General features: G+C 45.7%; 1 protein-coding gene across 6 annotated transcripts in view; it reads left to right on the top strand.

Annotated features, from left to right (window-relative positions):
• Positions 1-25663, top strand: part of RSU1 (Ras suppressor protein 1) — a 356276-nt gene that overhangs the window by 38373 nt on the left and 292240 nt on the right. For all 6 annotated transcript variants that reach the window (XR_009542922.1, XR_009542923.1, XM_060162616.1 and 3 more), the window contains 4 exons: positions 4786-4906; positions 13532-13650; positions 15504-15586; positions 15859-15973. Coding sequence is in view for 4 of the 6 variants with exons in the window: in XM_060162616.1 (XP_060018599.1) it covers positions 4786-4906; positions 13532-13650; positions 15504-15586; positions 15859-15973 (438 nt within the window). In the remaining 2 variants the exon portion in view is untranslated. The remainder of the gene's footprint in view (positions 1-4785; positions 4907-13531; positions 13651-15503; positions 15587-15858; positions 15974-25663) is intronic.

Here is a 25663-nt window from a genome sequence, read left to right as displayed (position 1 = left end):
CCATCCATGTTGTTGCACATGGTAGGGTTTCCTTTTTTATGGCTAAATAGTAGTGTGTGTGTGTGTGTGTGTGTGTGTGTGTGTGTGTGTGTGTGTGTGTGTGTGTGTGTGTGTGTGTGTGTGTGTGTGTGTGTGAGGGGGGGGAGAGAGAGAGAGAATGAATGTCTATGTATCACATTTTCTTCATCTGTCGACAGACCACTAGGCTGTTTCCGTATCTTGGCTATTGGGAATAATGCTGCAGGGGACATGGGATTGCAGGTACCACTTTGACATAGTGATTTTGTTTTCTTGGACTAAATACCCGGAAGTGGAATTGCTGGATCATATGATAGTTCTATCTTTAATTTTTTGAGGAACCTCCATCCTCTTTTTCCCTAGAGGCTACGCCAACTTACATACCCATTCTAGATTGATTGATCCATTCATTGATTTACGCATTCATTCACGCTGAGCCTCTCGGCATGCGGAATCTTGGTTCCCTGACCAGGGATCAGACCCATGCCCCCTGCAGTGGAAGCGTGGAGTCTTAACCACTGGACCGCCAGGGAGGTCCCCCCACTCTAGCTTTAAGTTGAAATAGCCACACATAACTAGTGGCTGCATCCTGGCCCGCCCAGCCCCAGAGCATCTTCTGCTGTTTATCATTGTGTGAATTAACTCCTAAAAGCCTTTAAGAAAATATGTTACTGATTGTGCGATGGTTAATTGTATATTCTAGAACAAAATGCTCTTAGAGCGAAGCTCCAGTTGCTACAACGATAGTTGATTTAGGTTCTTACGTTGGAGAAATGGTTGGCTGCTGTTAGCTAGTGGGGGAAGCATGTTCCTGAAGGTGACATTGATTTTGTGAATACGCTTCATCTGTGCAGCGTCCGGTGGCTGTACCTCTCCTGCATGTAACCGAAGAGGACAGATACATGTCCTTTTAGGAGGAGTTACGCGCTGTTCACGAGTAACGCTGGGTCAGTGATTCTTAGGGTTGGACCTCTGGTCTGTCTGCTGTGTCCATCCAGTGCCTCCTGCCCCAGGGAGCTTTGTAAAGAGATGTTCATGGAGAACAGGTGAGCCCCGTTTTGCCCGCCGTCCCCGAGCCCCCCAGGCACTTCAGGTTTCCTGTCGTGGAACCACTCAGAAACCGTGCAGTGGCTGATTGCTGAGTCTGGGCCGGTACATGGTTCTCTAGAAGAAACTCTAGAATAATTTTCAGGTTGTTAGATTGAGAAGGACTTGAAGGAAGAGAGGGTCTTCCTGGGCTTGTTAGTCTGAATAATTACAAATGCCAGAAGGTATGCCGAGATCAGTCTCTGGGCATACGTAGTTCCTGGGGGACGTGACGTCACCTTTGTCCCCTTTCGCAAAGCACAGCAGGCGCTCTGGGCCTAGAGCATCCCCAGCGGTCACCGATCCTCTGACCAAAGCAGAGAGTGGCATGTAGGAGACAGGGCACACCTAAGAGTCCTTAGGGGCCTTTCTGCAACCTCCTCTAGCAACTGAATTCTCAAAATTGAAGCAGCCATCGTTGGTTAGACAGAAAATGATACTGAATTCTCTGTCATAAGCAAAGTTCTGCATGGCGGAGCTTCCTAACTGAGGGCCCCGTTTGTTGCATTATTTAAACCCATATCATTGATTTTCACAATCTAGCTCTTCTTAGAATCCTAGAATGCTACAGCCAGGCGGAAGGGAATGTAGAAATGGTCATCATCCAGTCTTCTTTTTTTGACTGGAGGAAACGGATGCCCAGAGAGGTTGTGAGTTGAGTTAAGGACACACAGCAAGTTCAGGGCTGATAGGGGAGTACAGAGCCAGCCCGGAATGAGCAGGCCAGGCCTCCTGGGTTCTTCCATTACACGGCCCCTCTGTTTCTTTTGTGGACTCAGCTCCTTGTTGTCTGTAGGCTGCGTGTGTACTGCTGGGGGGTCATGGTGAGAAGCTGGACAGATGGATGGAAAAGGAACATTTCAGATGCATGATAAGAAATATATTGATGCTCACTGCTTAGTTATATTGTATTTATTTTTATTTATTTTTTATTTTTGGCTGCATCGGGTCTTCGTTGTTACACTGGCTTTCTCTAGTTGCAGCAGGCGGGGGCTACTCTTTGTTGCGGTGCGCGGGCTTCTCATGGCGGTGACTTCTCTTGTTGCGGAGCACAGGCTCTAGGTGCACAGGCTTCAGTAGTTGTGGCTCGCGGGCTCTAGAGCGCAGGCTCAGTAGTTGTGGCACACGGGCTTAGTTGCTCCGTGGCATGTGGAATCTTCCTGGACCAGGGCTCGAACCTGTGTCCCTTGCACTGGCAGGCGGATTCTTAACCATTGCGCCACCAGGGAAGTCCCTGCTTGGTTATATTTTAAAATGCTGCTTCTTGCTAGCATGTCACGTAGCAGTTTTGAAAATTCCACCAGGATATTCTGACTGGTGACACATTGCTGCTCCCTTTTTATAATAGCTTCTCGTAAAGTGTTCGTGGATCTGTGTGTATGGTTTAGTTACTGCACAGCTGTTACTCATATTGTTAACTGGTTATTTTTTTGTGGACAGTTTTGTTGGGATTGGTTTGCTTTCCAAGCACTAGACCTGTCTCCATTGATGACTCTGATACCCCTTCTTTTGTAACTTACTTTCTTTAAATAGCATGCCTCTGTTACTTTATCCCAAAAGTATTGAAACGCTAGGCGCTAAAAGTTTATGCTTCTGTGCACAGAATAGCCTTCTCTAAATGTTTGTTGAAAGAGCAAAGGTTATCCCATCCAGATAGGTCTGAAGGTTAATTTCTTTTGGATTTAACTATGGCTGGGGAGGGGGCTGGTTTCTGTAGTTTAGGAAGACTTAGCTGTGTAAGTTTTTCCCCTTCTCATTTGAATGGAGTCTTAGCAAAAAATTCACATGCGCACCAGAAATCTGGGAGAGGTTGAGTAAATCGAACGTAGGGTTATTGTTTGTGTCCACAAAACAAAGCCCTAAATCACATTTAGCATAATTTGTGGTTTTAAATTGGACTGATTTAGCAAGGAGAGTGAAATAATCTCTCATCCTGTCAAAAAAGGCGATACCTTCGGACCAGCATTTAATTGCATTGGCAAAGTAACTTCAGGAAGGTGGCAGTAATTCTGGCTGCATTATTCTTGGTTTGTGGTTAAATTGAGACCATCATTTTCTCCTGGTTGCACTAACTTTCTTTATTGCTCTTCAGACTAATTAGATGAATGCACAGGGAGAGAAGCTTAATGGTAGCTGGAGGGTGAACGGGGAAAGGGTGAAGTTTCTGAGCAGGGCTGTAACCATCTGTAGATTTGCACTTGACACACTTCAGGGTCCAGGTAGATAGAACAGGTAAACGAACACCTAGAAACCTAGGAGGTACAGCCTGATGGACTTGTTCGCGGTCGTTTACACAAAGTGAATACCATTCATTCCCGCAAAAGTGTGTTATTGATGACACAGCTAAGGACATATGCTTTTGCGGCTGTATCGTACAGATAGGGCTCACCCACATCCACGACGCCTTAAATATCTCAGGTGTCTGTCTGGAAATGTTACGCACACCTTGGTCGTGGTTCTAAGCAAAGTGCCCCCAGGTTTCCCCAGTCTTCTGGGGCACCCCTGGAGGGGGGTGTTGGGGTGGGAAGAAGATGTACTGACATAAGACATAACACTTTCTTCTCTTGTACCCAAGGCCTTTGTCCATGGTTTCAGTTACCTGAATAGTCTTGGTATTAAGAATTTACATGAACTGTGGATGAGCTGGTGGCCCGTAACCAGTGTTTGTAGAAAGACTGAAGCAGCGAATGGGGTAGATGAAGTACAGTCTGTCGCAAGGCTTTCCGCTGAGAGTACTTTTGAGGTAAAGATGCCTTTGGCTTTTACATTTGTATTGGCAGGTGTATACTCTAGGGAGGGAAGAACCTTTCAGCTCCCCCATGGTTTATAAAATAAACCACTCTTGACCTGCAGACTCATATTCATATCGTGCTACTGAGTTCATTTTTCATACGGCTGTATAACAGTGCCGTGATACGTTGCCAACCTGACATAAGGGTGTGTGTGTGTATTGATCAACGTGCGAAGGCCAGAGGCCAAAATCAGAAACTAAGTAGGTTGACTGTTTCATCATTCACGGTTGAGTTTAAAAATCATTGTGGTTGAGTCCAGTGTTAAGAGAACAGCTCTTCAGATAACAGATTATTGAAACAGCTGGTGCTACATTACTCGGGAAGGGATTTGGAGTTTGCTGACTCTCATTTGGTGGAGATGTGAGGAAACCAAAAGGAAGAAGACAATTAGTAGTCATTACATGACAACAATAAAAGTATAATTTTACATCTAAGAGAGTAAATCTTAAGAGTTCTTATCACAAGGAAAAACATTTTTTTCCTTTTTCTTTTCTTTTGTACCTTTGTGAGATGATAGATGTTCACTAACCTTATTGCGATAATCATGTGTGTAAGTCAAATCATTATGCTGTACACCTGAAACTTATACAGGGCTGTATGTCAGTTGTATCTCAATAAAACTGGAAGGAAAAAAATTAAAAAAATAGAAGTATATAATGCTCTGTAATGTTCACTTATAGACTGTTTATGGCACAGAAATTCTCTTCTGCCCTTTAAAGAAACATTTCTGTGTCTACCGGGTGGTGAGCTACTACCTAAGAAACACCTACAGAAATTAAGTAAGATGTATATACGTGAACAAGATGGTCATGCTGGAGTTTCATCTTTCTCTCATTTGAAAGGAAAACAAATGTTCCTGCATTCACACTCAGCGTTTCTGTCTCCATAGCTGTGCCGCCAAACATAGCAGAACTGAAGAATTTGGAAGTGCTTAACTTTTTTAATAACCAGATTGAGGAGCTGCCCACGCAGATCAGCAGCCTTCAGAAACTCAAACACCTGAACCTGGGGTGAGTCTCCTGAAGGGGAAGGGAAGCTGAGAAGAGGAGGGGCTTAAAAAGGGGTGTGGCCAAGGGCGAGGGCGGGGTTTGCCATTTATAGGATTACATAGGAGAAGCTGATTTCTAATTTCTTTCTGTACTTTAGGTTTTTAAAAATGTTTTATTGTTTTAATACATCCTTCCAGTGGCCTACATTAGCGCATATCCGCGCACTAATTGAGAAGCTAATTGTTGCAATAAGGGAGTCTTTTTTTTTTTTTTTACTGTATTTTGTTTCCAACAAAATTTTATTTCCGTTATGTTGACCGGGAAGGGACCTATTTGCGTAGCTAGCAGGAACTGTGCAGACCAATTGTAATATGCTTTATTTTTTTCTCTCTGTGTAGTGTAGAAATAGTGTCCAAAGCACCTTCCTTATCTACGGACGGGAGGATACATTTCCCAACACTGCTTCATTGATTCTTACAATTCTTCTTTTTTACAGTCGAGATGTTATAATCCTGTGTTTCTCTTTATGCAAAGGTGAAGAGAGGAGTTTTGATCCAGCTGAGGTTGCAGAATCAGGGTGCAGTGAATAATAATAATACCTTGTGTTCTTATAATGCTTTACAGTTTTCAGAGTCTTCATACTGGTATTTGACCCTCTTAACAATTGGGAAGGAGGAAGGGTAGGCATTACCGCCTTCATTTTGTGGAAGGAAGCCAAGCCCTTTCCAAGAGGTTAAGTGACTTACTGCTGATTGCCCCTGAGGTTAGTGGCTGAGCTCGGCAGAGAACCCCATTGTTGGGGGGGCCATGCCTTGTCCGTCAGACACCTAGATGGTCCCCAGAACTCGGACCTACTGGATTTCAGCTTCATTGTTGTAGCTCTTCAGGGAAACTGCCCACTCTTGCCTCATCCTCCGTGTAGAATAATATGTTCATTAAATTATGGCCACTAAGCGCTGTGATTCCATTCGTGATTTACATGGCGCGGCTATAGACGTGGGCCAGGTATTTATCAGTTTACTAGGAAGCAATCATGAAAAAAAAAATCATTCATGGACTGATTTTTAGTTTATGTTTTTCCACCAGGGGTCTGGTTAGACACCCTTAATTTGCGGTTCACTCTGGTTGAGAGACGCCCTTTGTAAGCTCCGTGAGCATTCTTTTCTCCCAAGGTCTGAGGGGAAGTAGGGTTTAGAGCTTGATATCAGATAGCTTCTTCCTCCTACAAATAGAGAGACTGTGTACCCATCTGGCAGAGCAGAAAAGAAAGGACCCTCCGTTTACATCTCTGATTTGAAAATTATGAAGTCCTAATATTTCATTTGCATATAAGAAAGAAGCTAAGACAAGATGTATGTATGAGACATGTGTTCTTACTGTTAATCTCCTTATCATTTACTAAGTGAGTTAATAGTTATAGGTAAGGTCCAAAATGGCGCAGAGTCGACTTCCACTAGACCTTGAGCCTCCGTAAACATCATTGTAACACATCAGCTAAATGACACACCTGCAGGCATCGTGATAGTTCTGAGGCAGACCATAAAAGGCCGAAAAGTGGGCGGGGGCCCAATTCCTGGAAATCCCCGCCCCTTCCGCCAAATAGGTGGGATACTCTCCCACTCACTAGCCTCTGAAATTACCCACCCCTAAAAAACTGACAACCCCGTACCCTGGCGCCTCTTGCCTTCTGAGATGACCCACACTCTGTCTGTGGAGTGTGTATCTCCCTGAATAAAACCTTCTTTCACTAAAAAAAAAAAAAAAAAAAGTGCTAGGAATAGTACCTGGCACATAGTAAGCCACACCTGAATGTTCACTTTTATCATCATCATTGTTTTATTTATGGGTTCATTTATCTCGGGACTATGTAATTGCCTTTTTTTTTTAAAATTTATTTCTGGCTGCGTTGGGTCTTCGTTGCTGCACGTGGGCTTCTCTTGTTGGCAGAGCACGGGCTCTAGGCGCGTGGGCTTTAGTAGCTGCGGTGCACAGGCTTCAGTAGTTGCGGTGCGTGGGCTTCGGCAGTTGTGGCTCGCGGGCTCTAGAGCGCAGGCTCAGTAGCTGTGGTGCACGGGCGTAGTTGCTCCCTGGCACGTGAGATCTTCCCGGACCAGGGCTCGAACCCGTGTCCCCTGCACTGGCAGGCGGGTTCTTAACCACCGCGCCACCCGGGAAGCCCTGTCATTGCCTTTTCTGCATCAGAAGCCTTGTTTGTTTGGGGATTGGCGGTGAAAGTCCCAGTCCCTGGCCTTCAGGATGGAGGCAGAGCGGCTGTCGAGGAGCAGGGCCGGGGTGCAGCTGGCTCGCTGAGTGTGGCCGCCGGAGAGAGCGACGGGGGCACGTTAGCCTTCAGGTGAGATTCTCGGAAGGGTTCCTGCAGGGGGTCGCGTTGGAGCCGACACTCAAGGCTGAGAAGACTCACAAGGAGGGGACGGCGTCTCCGACTGCAAGCAGGACTTCCGCTCCAGGAGCTGCGAGTTGCGTGGGGTCGCTGAGTGTGAAGGGTGAGGCGGGGGGAGGTGAGGTGGGGGGTGAGGCCAGGCAGAGAAGCACACGGGTCTGCCGTGTGTTCCATGAGCGCGTCTTGAGCTCTCTGCTCTGTGCCAGGAGCCGTTCAGGTGCTGGCTGTCCAGCCCTCAGGGAGCGTACGTCACAGTTTGGGAAACAGCCTGTAGAGAAATAAATGTGTGTCGTGGCAGGGAGTTGAGTGCTAGTGGAGGGCGTGTGTGTCAGATGAAGGAGTTCTGGTCTCGCCCTGCCGTTGGGGAGTGTGCACAGGGAAGCGGCGGACGTGAGACGAGGTGAGATGATTTTCGTATGAAGATCACGGGGAGGAGAGGTTAGAGGAGACCCGTGAGGCTGCCAGGCTAGCGTTCCTGGTGAACTAGGGCAGGGACAGTGAAGGCGGGGGAGGGATTTTATATGAAAAATAGATAGCAGTGGTAAAATCGATAGACGAGGCTGTACGGATGGGATGGGATAGCTGATATGGAGGGATGGGTGGAGACAGCTTTGAGGGGGAGATAATGAGCACAGGTTTTGATTGGCTGGGTTCAGGACGCCTCAGGACAGAGTTGTAAACTTTCCTTTTTTTTTTTTTTTTTTTTGCAGTACGCGGGCCTCTCACTGCTGTGGCCTCTCCCGTCGCGGAGCACAGGCTCCGGACGCGCAGGCTCGGCCGCCATGGCTCACGGGCCCAGCCGCTCCACGGCATGTGGGATCTTCCCGGACCGGGGCACGAACCCGCGTCCCCTGCATCCGCAGGCGGACCCTCAACCACTGCGCCACCAGGGAAGCCCGAACTTTCCCTGTTTTATCAATCACATCTGAGTTGCCTCTCTGTCGTCTTTGGAGCTGTTTGCATTTTTGGCTCCTGGTGATTTGCTGATTGTGTAGCACTTTCTGTGTTTAAGTACGTAGCTACGCAGATGGGGTTGTCAGAGTTTGAACGCAACTCTTAGTTCTCTGGGAAAGGAATTAAGATGAGTTTCCACAAATGATACTTCTGTCCTCGAATGGCGTGAACAATTATACCTACATACCCCTGGTTAAGGCAAGGCACAGAGGACTCCTTAGAATAAACAACCAGAATAATAATTAAAAAAACCTACACACAGGAGACCCTACTACAGCAGAGCAGTTAGGTCACGTATAGGCATGATCCAAACTGTGCGTTCAACCAGAAGTTGATTTTAAAGTTTTATATCCTATTTGCTATTTATTCTGATGATCTCGAAACTGGAAAGGGGGGCTTCCCTGGTGGCGCAGTGGTTGAGAGTCCGCCTGCCGATGCAGAGGACACGGGTTCGTGCCCCGGTCCAGGAGGATCCCACATGCCGCGGAGCGGCTGGGCCTGTGAGCCAGGTCCGGAGCCTGTGCTCCGCAACGGGAGAGGCCACAATAGTGAGAGGCCCGCGTACCGCAAAAAACTGGAAAGGATTTTTAGGCCATCTGAATAAAGAGCGGAAAGTTGAATTATGCTCTTCATTCTTTCAGTGTCATTCATTGTGCTGAGTTATTTGACGAACAATGTAAAGCTGCATAGGGTCCAAGTTGATCATCATTTCGGGGATAACCTCACGGCAGGAGCATCGTGCCCGCTATTCTGGAATAACTTTTGACCTAGTGAGATGATGAAGCTTATCTCGTGAAGACGTAGAAGTTTTCACTAAGCACAGTGTTCAGTGTTCGTGCGTTTGTTTTTTCTGTTTGTTTGTGTTTTTGGCTAAGTATGTGAGCACGTCATCTGTGGAGGAGAGAAAAATACTTGCCTTTCAGGCAAGGTTTTATTGAATCAGGAGAAGCCCCAGAGGACCTCTGGAGATGAGGGTGCTCCAAAAGGGGAGTGCTCGTATAGGTCTTCCCGTAGCTTTTGAGGAGGAAGGAGAAAGAGTGCCGAACAGCCTCTGACCCTCCGGTTTTACAAAGTTCTCCACTGTACGTGGGCGTCTTCCCATTTCCATAAGCATTTGGAAAATGCTCACCTGCAAACAGGAGAACTTAAACCATTGGGCGTGGTTGAGTCCTAAGCAGCTTTATCTTTAACACCTGAATCGATTGGAAATTAAGCAGATGGGGAAACCATCCTTGATGGTTCAGGCGCTCCACGGTCTCCTCAGGTGAGCTCGCCTCTTTGAGGCGGGATCACAATTTCTCTCAAACTTCCTGAGAACTAGTTGTAGTTATAGCCATCGTTTCTTGAGAACCTACTTGGGAGCCAGGAATTTCATCAGGGGCTTCCCATGTCTTCTCTCTCCTCTCCTGGAAGTCCTGCTGGGAGGGTATCGCTACCCTCCTCTTAGAGTTGAGCAAATTGGGTCTCAGAGAAGCCGAATAAGTTCCCCAAGGCCACCCAGCCAGCAAGAGCTGGAGCTGGACCTCCATCCCAGCTGTGTTTTTCCCCTCCCCTTGCTGTCACCTCTCAGGGCAACCTTGAGTGCTGGAGCTCTCAGAGGGATGCCCTGAAAAGAGGCAGCTCCCAGGGGGAGCGATACATTTGGGAGACTGGGATGGACATAGACACACTACTCTATATAAAATCGATAACTAATAAGGACCTACTTACTGTAGAGCACAGGGAATTCCACTCAATACTCTGTAGTGACCGATATGGGAAGAGGATCTAAAAAAGAGGGGACATATGTAGATGCATAACTGATGCACTTTGCTGTATAGCAGAAACTGACACAACATTATAAATCAACTAGACTCCAATAAAAATTGAAAAAGAAAAAGGCAGCTCCCATGTGTAGCTGGAGATGGACGTGAGCGCCCCCTTCGGGGTAGGCAGTGCATGACAGTGCCTCCCTTGACAGCGCCAGGGACCCGGCTGTACGGTCGCTGTGTGTGTGCTGGTGTCCAGAGGAACAGGTCCTGCGCTCCTGGCATTGCTGGCAGTGGAACCGACTCTGCTTCCAGGCCTTCTGAGGCATTTAAGTTAGGGCTTCCTTTCTGCCCTCCGGGTTAGCGGGCCCACTGCTGTCACTGCTGCCGACTGCACAGGGGCTCTGCTGAGTTCCTGACAGGTTGGGGGGATTGGTTTCTCGCTCAAGGAGAAAGAGAACCTGCTGTTTAGTCGATTCTTGCCACCCGGAGAGGGGGACAGGCTCAGGCTCGCTCTAGGCTGGAGATTGGACAAGAGCTCTCTCTTTTTGGTGAGATGCCTCTTCCTGCTAAGAAAGTCTAAGCGTGGATTTCCTGCACCTTATGTTTCAGAAGTGTATTTCTGTGTTTGGAAAGAAAAACTTTATTGGTCGTTTTCAAAAGTGGGTAACTTAGAGCAAGGCTTAAAGGAAGAAGCGCCCGATGTGTACTTCTGTGCCTTTCTCACTGTCTCTGATTCTTCTCCTTCCATTTACTCAGCATCCTCACATCGGGGTCCAGGGATTAGGGGTGCCTTGGCCTCCACGAGTGCTGGGTGCTCTCAGATACCTGTCATTCTCATCAGTAGAGTCAGGGCTCCTTGGTACTTAACCTGTCTTAACCTGTGACTTAATCGCAGAATTCCAAGATCATTATAAGTACTGTCCTGCCGACATTCCACGATAGTTCTGAAGACCCAGGTGAAGCACTTGACATAAGTGTGCTTCACAAATTGTGAATTCATAGAAAATATTAGTGGTTAGCAGTATAGTAAACTGTAGTGGAGGTTATTTTGCTAACTGTAAAGCTAACCTAAGGTTTTATACCCATCAAGAGGTGGACATCGCTTTTTTCTAAGTTTCTTTCTCCGCTATCAGCTATTTCTTCGGAGGCCTGGTTGGTGGGTGTGAACAGGGTTGTATCTCATGTGAGAAGGATTGGTGTCTAGAATTATTTTTAGTGTCACAGTCCCTCCCACCTTTCAATATTTGTCAGCCTTATTAGATTTAAAAAAAGGTTTTTTTTAAATTGGGTTTTCAGTGTGTTCAAAGAGAACCACATTAAGAAAAATAAGAGTCTTGAAGAAAATACAACATAATAGGAAAATATTTTCCTTAGCTTTCCTTAGCTTTCATTGGAGTGTATACATATATTTAAAAACTTTCCATTGTGATAAAATGCACATAACATAAAATACACCATTTTAACTATTTTAAGTGTATGATTCAGAAGCATTAAATATATTCACATTGCTGTGCAGCCAATCTCTGGAAGTTTCTCATCTTGCCAAACTGAAGCTCTGTACCCATTAAACAGCTCCCCACCCCCCTCCCCCAGTCCCTGGCAACCTTGATTCTAATTAGAGATGATTTTGAACTACTATTAGTAGTTGCAAAACAAACAAAAAAAAAGTGATTTTTTGCGGGGGGGGGTGTGTCTCCCATTGAGAGGAATACATGAAAGCAAATGAAGCAGAAGTGTGAAAACCATGAGGCTTCATATGTACCTTTTTTATATATATATAAATTTATTTATTTTTGGCTGCATTGGGTCTCCGTTGCTGCGCACCGGCTTTCTCTAGTTGTGGCGAGTGGGGGCTGCTCTTCGTTGCGGTGCGGTGGCTTCTCTTGTTGCGGAGCACAGGCTCTAGGCGCGCTGGCTTCAGTAGTTGTGGCACATGGGCTTCAGTAGTTGTGGCTCGCGGACTCCAGAGCACAGGCTCAGTAGTTGGGACGCACGGGCTTAGTTGCTCCCTGGCATGTGGGATCTTCCCGGACCAGGGCTCGAACTCGTGTCCCGTGCATTGGCAGGCGGATTCTTAACCACTGTGCCACCAGGGAAGCCCTTTTTTTTTTTAAATAGATCTTACTTGGAGTATAATTGCTTCACAACACTGTGTTAGTTTCTGTTGCACAGCAAAGCGAATCAGCCATATGCATACATATATCCCCGTATCCCCTCCCTCCCACCCTCCCTATGCCACCCCTGTAGGTCGACACAGAGCACCAAGCTGATCTCCCTGTGCTATGCAGCTGCTTCCCACCAGCCGACTATTTTACGTTCAGTAGTGTATATAGGTACATGCCACTCTCACTTCGCCCCAGCTTCGCCCTCCAACCCCGTGTCCTCAAGTCCATTTTCTGTGTCTGTCTCTTTATTCCTGTCCTGCCCCTAGGTTCTTCAGAACCATTTTTTTTTAGATTCCATATATACGTGTTAGCATAGTGTATTTGTTTTTCTCTTTCTGACTTCACTCTGTATGACAGACTCTAGGTCCCTCCACCTCACTACAAATAACTCAATTTCATCTCTTCTTTTGGCTGAGTAATATTCCACTGTATACATGTGCCACATCTTCTTTACCCACCAATATCACTGATGAACATAGATGTAAAAATCCTGAACAAAATACTAGCAAATAGAATCCAATAGCACATTAAAAGGATCATACACCATGATCAGGTAGGATTTATCCCAGGGATGCAAGGATTCTTCAGTATATGCAAATCAATGTGATACACCATATTAACAAATTAAGGAATACAAACCGTATGATCATCTCAATAGATGCAGAAAAAGCTTTTGAAAAAATTCAACACCCATTTATGATAAAAACTCTCCAGAAAATGGGCAAAGAGGGAGCCTACCTCAACATAATAAAGGCCACATATGACAAGCACACAGCCAACATCGTTCTCAATCGTGAAAAACTGAAAGCATTTCCACTAAGATCAGGAATAAGACAAGGATGTCCACCCTCACCACTGTTACTCAACATAGTTTGGGAAGTCCTAGCCATGGCAGTCAGAGAAGAAAAAGAAATAAAAAGAATACAAATTGGAAAAGAAGAAGTAAAACTGTCACTGTTTGCAGATGACATGATACTATACATAGAGAATCCTAAAGATGCCACCAGAAAACTACTAGAACTAATCATACGCACCTTTTGAGGTCCTATTATTGCTTCATTCGTAAGGAAGTTTTCCTCTAGAAGGATGGATATGTTGTGATGTTCTAATTTTCTGTGTAAAACTATGATTGAGCATCACCTTTGGAGAAAGTGACAACTAGGACATTTTCACATGTTTCCTGAACGTGTGGATTCTCTGACTAGAATTACTAGGCTGGTTAAAATCACGTAAAGTGGATGGAATTATGGCAGTCTTCTGAGCTTTGAGCCTCTCACGTGCGGCTCTTAGGCCCGTGACACAGAGGTGATTGGAGTAGTCTGTATCAATACACGTTTTGTGTGTGACGTCTTGCATTTTTTCCCCCTAACAACAGCATGAATAGACTCAACACTCTGCCTCGAGGATTTGGATCGCTCCCAGCTCTGGAGGTCCTTGATTTGACTTATAACAACTTGAATGAAAATTCTCTCCCCGGAAACTTCTTCTACCTGAGTAAGAAACTTTTAATTCTATAAATCTCCTTAAAATGGTCCTTTGCGTTCTAAATGGGAAATTTATTTGCCAGGGCCCAAACTCCAAGAGAAATTATTGGACAGATACATATTTTTCCCCTTCAGATTCCTTTGAATATTCCCTCATAGCTCAGCAGTATGTATACTTGATATATCGTGACCCGACACCATTGCACTCAAGTGGACTTGGTAATGTCATATTAACTTTCTGAGAGAGATTTTTACCTAAATGAGATCAAGTCTCACATTTAGCTAAGAGAACTTGACTTTCTTTTTAAAGAGCATGCAAAAGACGTAATGTGTGTCTTCTTCCTGTATTGCTGTTAACTCTTTGTAGGCTTTTTGCCCAAAGATATTCCAGTCAGTTATTTATAAAAATATCTATTAATAAACCACTAACAGAATCTTAAACATTTCTAGCCAGGATTCTTGTTTAAGCCTTTTAAGAAGTGTTTTTATTGACGTAGTCTATTTTGTCTATAGCATACCATCAGACATTAAGAAATTGTTAGTCACACATGAACACACTTTATCCTTTTATACGCAAACACATTTCTTGCTGCAGATGCTTGTGAAAAATAGGAAAAACTGGTTTTCCCGAGGACTCGTGAACTCTTTAGGAAAGAGTTGCTGTCTTTAGGTAAATGTTCTGCCTCTCCAAATAGTGACAAGCTGGCCTCGAGAAATTCTGACTTTGCTGAGTTAGTCTTTAATGTTTCATTTTTTACCTTATGTATATCCTTTATCCCAGACTTTGTCAAGCACGTGAAACCAACTTTAACACGTTTTCTTGGGCCGTGGAAGAAATTGTTTTTCTTATGTATATTAACATACAGTTCTGTCGAATTTTAAGACATTAGAATGTAATTGAATACCCGTAAACAAATTCAACATACATCTGATTGTACTTTTCCCTTTTGGTTAAGGATAAAAACGTGCCTTAGGATTTTTGCCTTCAGTAGTTTGGGGACTGGTATCAGTGTATAATATCGTGAACAAATTTCTGATTACCGATATGATGCCTACTCCACTTCATTATTTTTTTGTTTTTGTTTTTTTGTTTTTGCGATACGCGGGCCTCTCACTGCCGTGGCCTCTCCCGTTGCGGAGCACAGGCTCCGGACGCGCAGGCCCAGCGGCCATGGCTCACGGGCCCAGCCGCTGTGCGGCACGTGGGATCCTCCCGGACCGGGGCACGAACCCGTGTCCCCTGCATCGGCAGGCGGACTCTCAACCACTGCGCCACCAGGGAAGCCCTCCACTTCATTATTTTAACGCCTTCGTCTTCATTTATTTTTGTGTTTAAGGCTGTAGAAACAAGTAGTGATAATTAGTCTGATGATAGAAACAGTGTACGGTGGTTTTGGCCTCCATCACCAGACAGCCTTTTGGTTATTTATTTATGTTTTGACCTAGCTGTGTTCACACGAATGAGCCCTCTGGCCCCAAGCATTGATAGAAGCGACACAGTGGTTTTCTTGGTGTCACTGTGGATGCAGATCGAGGCGTACATGTGAATCGGAAGTAATCGAAGAAAAATAGTTACCTTTTCTGAAAGCATATTAAAGCATTCTGTACCAGAAACCGCTGGTGCCCATACATCGTTAATTTCCTCAGTCCTCCTGGATATAGATGTTTTCCTGAACGCACCAGCTGCACAATAAGGCCGTAAATCTAAGTTTGACCCGCTTGTTATTATCCCGAGCCCTAGGTGTGTCACAGGCTTTTCACCACGCCAGGGTTATTAATCAAAGCTGACTCCCTTGTATCGATCAGACCTCAAACAGTCGGGTTCCGTGCCACCCTGTTTATATATCGCTGTTTAACTTGCAGCCACCCTGCGCGCACTCTATCTAAGTGACAACGATTTTGAAATCCTGCCGCCTGATATTGGGAAACTCACAAAGTTGCAGATAGTAAGTAATTTATCTAAATTCTTAGAAAATCACTTCACTCCTGCAGCCCTTGTAGGGGTGGAATCAAGGCAATTTGAGCCAGAGTGCGGTTTATTTTGGAATAAAACCACTACCCCCTGAGACCGTTTTCTTGCATGTCTGCAGACACTTGTAAATAAATTGAAAGGACTGAGCCTTCGAAGAAGAGAGGGCAGGGGCGAGGAGAGAGTTTCTGTCGAGCGCCTCTTCACGTGAAAATTGTCTTGACAACCGCTTGTTTCTCTTCTGTTCAGCTCAGCCTTAGGGATAATGACCTGATCTCGCTGCCTAAGGAAATCGGGGAGCTTACTCAGCTCAAGGAGCTCCACATTCAGGGGAACCGTCTGACTGTTCTGCCCCCGGAACTAGGTAAGGTGGCTGATGAATGGTCTGAGTTCTGGCTTTAATGAATAATAATGATCCCAGTGCAGCAGCCCTGAAAACCCCTCTCTCCTCTTCTCAGCACGAACCCTCCACCGAGGCACCCAGTTCTGATCCTTCCTAGTAGCATTTGTCATTGACCGGAGTTTAGCTGTTCTGCGTGTGTCCTGCCCCGATGCTCTGTTGAGCGGCTGTAGCTCCCAGTGTCTTGAAACTGCTGATGGAAGATGACCCAGCTCGGCTGCCTGCCTGGTGCCGTGGAAGGAGCCTGGGATGAGTAGTAATGGTCTAGGCTCCTCCTTTACCAGTGGCGATGATGGCTTTTTTTTAAAAAAAAAATCTAACCATCACTCTTATTTTTGGGGGGAATCTGTTAATTTTTTATTAACAGATTTTATTAAAATAAAAAATCTGTTAATTTTTTATTTTAATCCCTTGAAAGCTTTTACCAAATAGTGAAAGTGTTTATGACAGCTGCTTAAAGATACCATTTGCAGTCATGAATTGGGTTCTCTCCTGACGCCATCTCCAGTGGGATTGGCTAAATGACGTTCTAGCTGGGAGCTCCTCGGGCCTACCGCCACGGCCCCTGAATCTTCGTACTCTGGTCCTTCACATGGCTCTGGGTGACCTTGTGGCCTTCCTTGGAAATAACGTCCAAACCAGTTATTCTGTTACTGAGGTTATGCCGCCCTTCTGGAAAAGTTTCACGAGTTCTCCTCTCTTTTCTCGTGGAGACTCTGGGTATCCTCCCATTTCTTCAGTACATGGAACTGTATTGCTTCTCAGACTATGACTGTTTGCTTTTTTGCTCCAAAAGAAAACAATTTTATTTATTTATTTATTAACTTTTATTGAAGTAGAGTTGATTTACAATATTGTGTTAATTTCTGCTATACAGCAAAGTGACTCAGTTATACACATATATATATAGATAGATAGATAAATAGATAGACAGTTATCTTCTTTTTCATATTCTTTTCCATTATGGTTTGTCACAGAATAGTGAATATAGTTCCCTGTGCTCTACGGTAGGACCTTGTTGTTTATCCGTCCTATAGATACTAGTTTGCAGCTACTAATCCCACACTCCTATTCCTTCCCCGCCGTCCCCTTGGTAACCACAAGTCTGTTCTCTATATCTGCAAAATAACACAATTTTTCAAAACACATTTGACCCAACCTTCTTTGAGGAAGTACCTCAAATGAGTCTGGTGCTTTTAAAGAGGGCAGTTATTATAAACCAGGTTGTGAGCTCCGTGAGAGAGGGGGTTTATCTGTGTTCCCTGCTGTGTCCCCAGCACCTCCCACGTGCTAGGAATGAGGTAACTTCTCAAGGGGTAAGTACTGAGTGAGTTCATGAAACAGGGACTCAGATAGCAAGGTGCTGGGAAGGCTACAAGCGGGCTGAGTTGGGCTGCTGTCCAGAGCTGGGCTGTCCGGTTTGGAAGCTGTGAGTCACACGTCAAGGGTTCGGTAGCCACACGTGGCGTGTGGCTTCCTTACAGGAAAATGCAGATATAGAACATTTCCGTGGGACAGAAAGCTCTGCTGAGCTGCATTAGTCTGAAGGGGAAAGCATTCACCCGGTTCCACGGAACAAACACAGAGTTTCATCCCTGCATCCCCATCTTCTGTAGCTCCTTTGTTGCTCTAAAAGGTCTTGAATTTGTACTGATTTTAAGGGCTGCAGAGTAACTCGGCACCGTCCGTCTCTTCACTGAGTTATGGGTCATCCAGTCCTGCTTAAGGAGCAGGCTATGGGATCAAGAGAAGAGGTTTACAATGGCAAAAAACCTTCTCGCCAAAAGAGAGATTCTAGGCAGTGATTGGCCAACCATAGGTGTTGGCACTAGTAATTCCTGGGGAGCTTTTGCAGAATATAGATACCTGCTCCCTCCCCAGTGTACTGAGTCAGATCTCCACGCGTGAGACCAATTCTTGTGTAATTTGATAAAATTCACTTAGCGCTTCTGACATGCGTCCTTGATTAGTGTGACGAGGAGAAATGAAAAAAAAATGTGCGTTTTGTTTTATTTCATTTTTCAAACAGTGAGGCGGTGTAGGGCATTGGATTAATCAGTGATTTCTGTCCGCTCATAATTTGGTAGAAAAATACCTAGTTGAACCTCCACATACCTGTGTACCTTTCTATTTTTAAATTTCACATTGGTCTTCCTATTTAAATACTGCACGTAGTCACATTTCTCTAACATTTCTGTTATGCTCTCCAATACCAAATTATATGTATTTTTAATTCAGGACTAGAATTGAGGAGAAAGTCTTTAAATGAGTTTATTTTTGCTAGCCTTACCTGGAAAAGCTTCGTCTCAGCATCTGCCTGGTGGCACTCTTCCCAAACTGCAGGCAAACACTTAGCTGGAAGTAAATGGTAAACCCCTATCTAAGATGGAGACAGGCGTATTATTTTTGAACAGTGATCTTTTTTTTAAGTCAAGAATACTGTGATAGATAGGACTATAATAATAGCTATTGTAGGAATATGTATTAAGGCCTCGTGCGCCAGGGCACTGTGTTAAGTGCTTTTCCTGCATTGTCTCCAGTAAGTGTCCTAAGAACAGTAAGTGGGCTTTTTAGAGGTGAGGAAACTAAGGCTTAGAAAGGGTTGGTGACGTGTCCGTAGGGACACAGTGAGTCACGGAGGCAAGACTTGCATCCTGACAGCCCCTTTTGCAGGTCCGTGTCCCTAACCACTGTGGCTCACTCCTTCCCATCTGTGTACCAGTGAGAGGATTCCTAGAAAGCAGATTCCAAGTGTGAACGGAGCACAACACCTGCTCACTTCCCCAGATGCTGGCAGAAGGAGAGGAGATTCAGTGTGGCAGCTTGTATGGCTGGCTGTGCCGGTGTGTGGGCAGCAAGGCCAGAATAACCCTTGGCCCAGTGCAGAGGAGGTGACCTCTGCGGAAGGAATTGCTGTTCTGCTCTTCCGTTCCAAGCCAGCTGCATTGTTGCTCTGGTTCTTTCCCCCGGTAACCACCCGGCTGCCGTAGGAATGTCTTCGTTTGTCTGTGTACCTGGTACCCAAGGTGGTCGTCTGGAGCTGCCCTGGCTGGCGGCCGAGCAGTGCTAGGGACTGTGGACTTGAAGCTTCTTATAATCTGTCCCTACAGCAGGGTCGCTTCTGGATGTGTTTTAAAGGGTGGATGACGCTCTCTCCCCTGTATGTTCACTTTTTATATATCTGAATAAACAAGGTAAATGCTTTTGAGACTTCTGTGGAATTTCCTCTGAAAGTAAATTTGGAGTTTATTAACTTGAAACCTTGTTGGTAAGGTTTGAAGCAAGCAAGGGAATCTGGATGAATTCTGACTTGTCAGGTCTAAGAACGTTCAGGGACACTGCAAAATAAAGTCAGGGGCTGGGTTGGAGTTTTAATACGTAATTGTATTACTTTTTTTCGTTGTACATCCTTGAATAAGTTACTTTAACTGTTACGTCTGGTTCCTAAACAGTAAATCACTTGATTTTATGTTAATCGGTATACCTGTAGAAAATTAGATATAATGTGGGTCTGTCATTTACCCATCCATTTCCTCATTCGTTCAAATGTAATTAAGTTCCTACTTTAGGCCAGGTTTTGTTTCCAAGGAAACAAACTTTTCCAGTAACGTAGAATTCACTTATCCAGCCACTGTTTACTGAGTCCCTACGTCATGTTTTATTTCGGGGGGTTATACAACAAGAGACAAAACACCCCTTATGACATTTTAGTGGGGGAGGGAGGATGGACGGACGGATGGATGGATAGATAGAAAGCATAAGAGATAATGTTAAATGCCCTGGGGAAAAAATAAGAATGGAAGAGAGTGTTTAAATGGGAGGGGGGGGGGCGTTACTCTATTATTGGGTGTCGGTAAAGAAAGCCCCGTCGTAAGTTGGTGTCATTTAGCCAATGACCTAAGGCAGGGAGGGACCTTTCCGGGTAGAGGGAAAGGCCGGTGCAGAAGTCCTGAGATGGGCTTGTGTGTTGAGGAACAGCGCCAAGACTAGTGTGGCTGGAGCTGAGTGAGTGACGGGGAGAGTTGGAAGAGGGGGGCTTAGGCAGAAAGTGGGGACCCGACCACCTGGGACTGTAAGGGCACCGAGTGAGACGCTCTGGTAGAGGCCGAATGATGCCCTCCCCGCCTCCATCACTGGAATCTGGGAACAGGCTAGTTTGCATGGTAAAGGGACTTTGCCAACGCAAGGTCGCATCTTGAGGTGGGGAGATTATCCTGGGTTCCCCAGGTGAGCCCGGTGTAATGGTGAGGGGCCCTCGGAAGAGGGAGGCGAGAGGGCCAGGGACAGCAGCGGGCGTGATGACGGAATCACGAGGCTGGAGTCGGGTGTGGAAGGGGCCGTGAGCTGAGGGCTGTGGGCAGCCTCCGGAAGCTGCAGGAGCCTAGGGCACGAGCTAGGCTCGTGGCTGGAGTCGGGTGTGGAAGGGGCCGTGAGCTGAGGGCTGTGGGCAGCCTCCGGAAGCTGCAGGAGCCCCTGAAGCCTCCAGAAGGAAGGCAGCCCTTCCGCTTTCATCCAGGTGGCGGCAATGGTTAGGGTCTGGTGTGTTTCAGAGGCAAATCTAGTGGGAACTGTCGATTTGCATGAGGGGGATAGAGCGCAGAGTGACTGAGGTTTGAGGGAACGGAAAGGACGGGGACGATGGTGGGAAGGGTGGCTTAGGGAGTTGGAGGACGGGAGCTGGTCGTGAGCTGAGCTCTGGGCACCTTCAGTTTGAGACGCTTTTTGGATATCGAATCAAGAAGGCAACTGGATGTTAGAATCTGCAGTTCAGAAGAGAGGTCTGGCGGCACAGCTGTGAGCATCGTCAACATAAACACAATGCCACAGGTTGGATGAGGTCCCTGGGACGTGACCGTAGAGGGCAGAAGATAGAGCCGTGAAGCACCCTGGTTCCTAAACCCCAAAGCCAGAAGGAAGGATCAGGGACCTTCAAGGGTCGGGCTGGCTCTTAGGCCAGTCTCTGTGGCCAGGTCAGGGACTGTGGCGTCCCCACTGTTAATGCAGTGAGAACGTTTTGGCTTCGTAGGAGAAATTTTTTCCTGACACGTGCAGCTAACTCTGCCAGTGAAGGGGTGAAACAGACAGGATTGGCATCTTCTGCTGAGCCTGCCTGAATCCTGAAGTCTTTCGGACCAGCCCGTCTCTCTTTCTATCAGTAAAGAGCAGCACGGTGACTAAGTGAAGTGTCAGCCCCTTTTAATGAGCAGAAGAAGTCATCAGTGCAGTGGAGACAAGGCCTGCGTTGGTGGGGGACGAGGGGGGACAGACAGCCTGACCGGTCCTCAGAGCAGCAGATAAAGCCCCCAGGTAGACAGCCTAACGGTGATCTCAGAGCCGGCGGCTCCGCGAGCAGTAGATTCTGTTCCGATCTTGTATTTTCTCACTCACGTGTGAGACTTCTGAGTCTTACGAGCTGAAGATGTGAAGTGTATGTCTTTACCTGGTCTCTCCTTGCGAAGTTTTCCAGGATTCCGTTCCTTGCACATGGTGGAGTCATTTCTGGTTTCTTGGCTTCTAGACAGTCCTGGGACCTCTCCTCCTGCATGTGTCAACCAGATAATTAATTGCCTTTGGAGAAGGAAGTCGTGTTGGTCAGCCAGGCGTGCAACAAAGCAGTGTTTCTAGATGTCAGAACCTTACCTGCAGCAATTTTCACAGCGTACGGAAGGGATGCGTGCGTTGCTGCACATACCTGGGCCTTGCTGGCTTAGTCTCTACTCTCTGCACCACTAATCAAAAGCAGTTTGTATTACAGAAATACGAGACGCTTATGGTATTGTTTCTAGCATATTTGTGAAGAGTAGAAGCAAATATTAATCCCATTCAGAGAGTACGTGGTGTCATGAGTTGTGAGTTACTTTCTAATTGGATTCTCCAGGGTGGACAGACTTAAGAAAGAGGGGGGGCACCCATCTCAAGTCCTTCCCGTTACACCTGTTAATCCTCTTCTTAATAATGTTGAGAAGCTAAAGAAAAATACTTCCTCTCCTGTGGCAGGAGAGAAGGAAATACAGTATGCTCTTTTTGGTCAATTAAGTCTCTGATGATACGTGTCTTATGGCTTCATGTTATTGCCACTCTGTCGGTTGCCAGTTATCTTACCCAGAGGGTTAAAACATGTTTTAATTTCTGTAGTAGGTTATAGTTCATCTCATCACTAGGCTTCGGTTCAAATCTCACTCTCCCAGTTCCTTGCTCTGCGATTGTGGACAAGTTATTTTACCCTCCATGCCTCCTGTAGAATGAGGGTAAGAGTAGTCCCTTCTCATAGTATTGATGTGAGGATTAAAAGAATAATAAACACACACACACACACACACACACACACACACACACACACACACACAGTGGATTTTTATACTATTAAACGTTGACTATTTAGAGGCTGAGTACTTGGTGAGAGGCACTGGCTGAGAAAGTCCAAAAGCCAGCCTCCAACACACTGTGATGAGTTGGATAAAAGAAAGCCTGAGACGTAGCCTGCAGTGGGAAAGGTGAGAAAAAGCAAAGGGGTGTCACAGAAGGGACTTGCAAGGGAAGAGAAGTGGGGAGGAGAGGGTGAGGACTCCACGTGGCCGACACGCATGGCAGACAGGAGGTCTGGCAAGAAGGGTTTCACTGCCATCCTTTCAGTCCCATCGTCATCATTTTCCTGATACACGTTTGATTTCACAGATGATTTTCCAAGCTCTGCCCTTTCTGTGAGTTTTATAATTGAGGCTGGGAGCAGGTCACCGGGTTCTTCTACTCAGAAATCTCTGTGGTTAGCTTGTTGCTTGGTTGCTTCATTCACTCATTCATTCATTCACTTCTTGACTTTGGATGTCCTTTGTAAGACTGTGAACTCGTCCAAAGTATTGAACACTTAGGCATGCTTGCTCTAGCTCCCTTCTTCATCCCATGGTAAGATCTTAAACTGCCTCCCTGCTGGGGATAACTTGGTTTTCCAATGGTTTAATTTCTCACTGTCTTATGTGACCTTTTGTGACACTGCTCGTTTCATTGACGATTTTTTCCTTCTCCCAGAAATCTTGATAACCACCGTTCTAATTGTTTTCATTTTTTAACATTACTGATGTGTGCATACACCATAATCCTTTTGTCACTTGTCTACGTATTAGTGATTCATGTTTGAAGCCCCTTAAATAAATCCATCTTTCTAAATCTTTCTTATTTTGTTATGCATTAAACACATTAAAGATCTAGAACAAAGGGAGACTGTTGTGGACCTGGGCAAACTAGTTTAGCTATCATGTGAAATCTTTTAACTCTTTTCTTGAGAAAAGATGTCATGGGGGCTTCCCTGGTGGCGCAGTGGTTAAAAATCTGCCTGCCAATGCAGGGGACATGGGTTCAAGCCCTGGTCCAGGAGGATCCCACATGCCGCGGAGCAACTGGGCCCGTGAGCCACAACTACTGAGCCTGCGCGTCTGGAGCCTGTGCTCCGCAACAGAAGAGGCCACGATAGTGAGAGGCCCGCGCACCGCGATGAAGGGTGGCCCCCGCTTGCCACAACTAGAGAAAGCCCTCGCACAGAAGCGAGGACCCAACACAGCCAAAAATAAATTAATTAATTAATTTTAAAAAAAGAAAAAAAAAAAGATATAATGGCAGTTACAAAACCATCTCCAGAAAAATCAGATACCAAGAGCATGATAAACAAATTTTTTTTTAGCCCAGATTCTCTCTTCTGGATTAGCAACCTCATATTGTTATCAGAATTGGTTTACTCTGCCTAAATTCTGTTATTTGTGAGAGGTAGAAATAGGTCATGGTCTGTCTGATTAGGTTAAGTAAGAAGTAGTACTGCTGAATTGGCCCTCTTTTCTACTTCTCTTCTTGGTTTTGTTCACATGTCCGTCTTAAGACGTATGAATGAAATCAAGACATGGGACAGCATAGTTGAGAGGGTGGTGAGTGGCGTCCAGTGGTCTGGGTCACCGTCCTGTCTCCATGCATCCTAAGACAGATGACCTTGAGCAAGTCACTTACCCACATGTTAATCACTGGCCATAGTGATAGCAGCTGGCTTTTTTCCAACTGGGGAGCACTTTCTAGTTCACCAAGATCCTCACCTGAGCCTCTGAATATTCCTCATTAAACAGAAATGGAGAAATTATGTAACAGGGTTATACAGTATTTTGTATGTTTTGCTTTCCTTTTAAAATTAATTTGTTAAGATACAAAAATAAAGCACAACGTCGGTATCCTGTGAGTCAGAACAATTGCAGGCTTTATAAGGTTTAGTTTGGAATGCTGCCCGCGGCGTGGTCTGGAGAGCAGTGCACAAGTTTCAAATGACATGATAAACATACTCTCATTTCAAACTCACTTTATGTAGAAAATATCAAGAGTTTGAGACTTTTGGAAGCGCCCGTCCCCTCACTCACGTTACTGTTTCTTTTGCTTTTCTCACTACATTGATTTCACTGGCCCCTGTAGACACTTGTGTTTGCAAAGCCCAGGTTACTTCTGGACGGACCCAGATTTGTAACGTGGAAAATGCTGACCACACACAGTAGTGCGGTGAGAGGCACACCGGGGGTATTTGGTATAAGTTGGTGTAACTCACCTTACCATGGTTGTCAGTAAAGCTCTTGGCCTCTCTCTCTGTCCCTTGGAAGAGGTGACTGATTCTGCCTCTGAGTCACCCCCGCCAGAGCCTTCGGGAGAGTGTCCTCCAAGGCCCGGGTGTGATTGTGGAGTCTGGTGCAGGGCCGTGTGCAGCCGGGAGAAGTGGATGCAGGTCTGCTGAGAGGAGCCAGGAGGGTCACAGGTGCCGGAGCATCTATTTGCGTGTTTAACGTCCCTTAGGATTACGTATCTTATTATTTTGTTTTTAATATTGTGGCGTTTCTGTGTTGGTCCACAGAAGCGAAAAGCATGTAGGAGGAGAAGGCTAAGATTTACTGAGCACGTAAACTGTTCCATTAGGCATTCTCTACATAGTTCCTCAGGTAAATCTCGCAACAGGTGTGCGAGGTTGGAGGCTTTCTCCCCATTTTACCGACGGACACATGAAGCTCTGAGAGATGTAGAGTAACCTGCTGAGGTCACACGGCCAATTAGATGAGGAACCAGACGTAGAACTGCCACAGTCTGGGGTAACTCTTGCAGGTTCACTATAGGGGTGGGACCATTTGCCGCTTTTGTTCCGTGCCCCATTCTAGGACAAAGCAAAATATAGTCTATATAAAGAAATAGGACTTTTATGGAAAAAAAGCACTGTAGATGAGATAGTAACAAAGATACACACCTCAGAAGACAAAATTGGTAGTCTGTGAAGTGGTTGCCACGGCCCGTGATATGTTAGCTTAACGAGCACTTTCCTACAGAACTAGAAACTGTGTTTCGTGTACAAAATTGATTTTGTCAGTTGATCATGAACATTTTTGAAGTTACTTTTAAGCTAGATAGATTTCCAGAAATACTTTGGTTTTTTACACAAAATACCATGATTTATAAAATGGTGTCGTGGACTTCATCTCAGTTCTATATTATAGACAAGGAGGGCTTTTTGGCCACTTCTTAAAGATGGAGAAACCAAGGTGTATAGGGAGATGGTGACTTGCCCAGAGCTGCCTTATGGACGTGGCTTGTTATTGACAGCATCTGATTTTCAGTTCAGATCTTTTGACTTCAAAAATAGATATT

This window comes from Lagenorhynchus albirostris, chromosome 1 (genome assembly GCF_949774975.1).
Source record: "Lagenorhynchus albirostris chromosome 1, mLagAlb1.1, whole genome shotgun sequence".
NCBI classification, from domain to species: domain Eukaryota; kingdom Metazoa; phylum Chordata; class Mammalia; order Artiodactyla; family Delphinidae; genus Lagenorhynchus; species Lagenorhynchus albirostris.
Note: the sequence above shows the minus strand (reverse complement) of the source record. Positions and strands in the feature narration are given on the sequence as shown.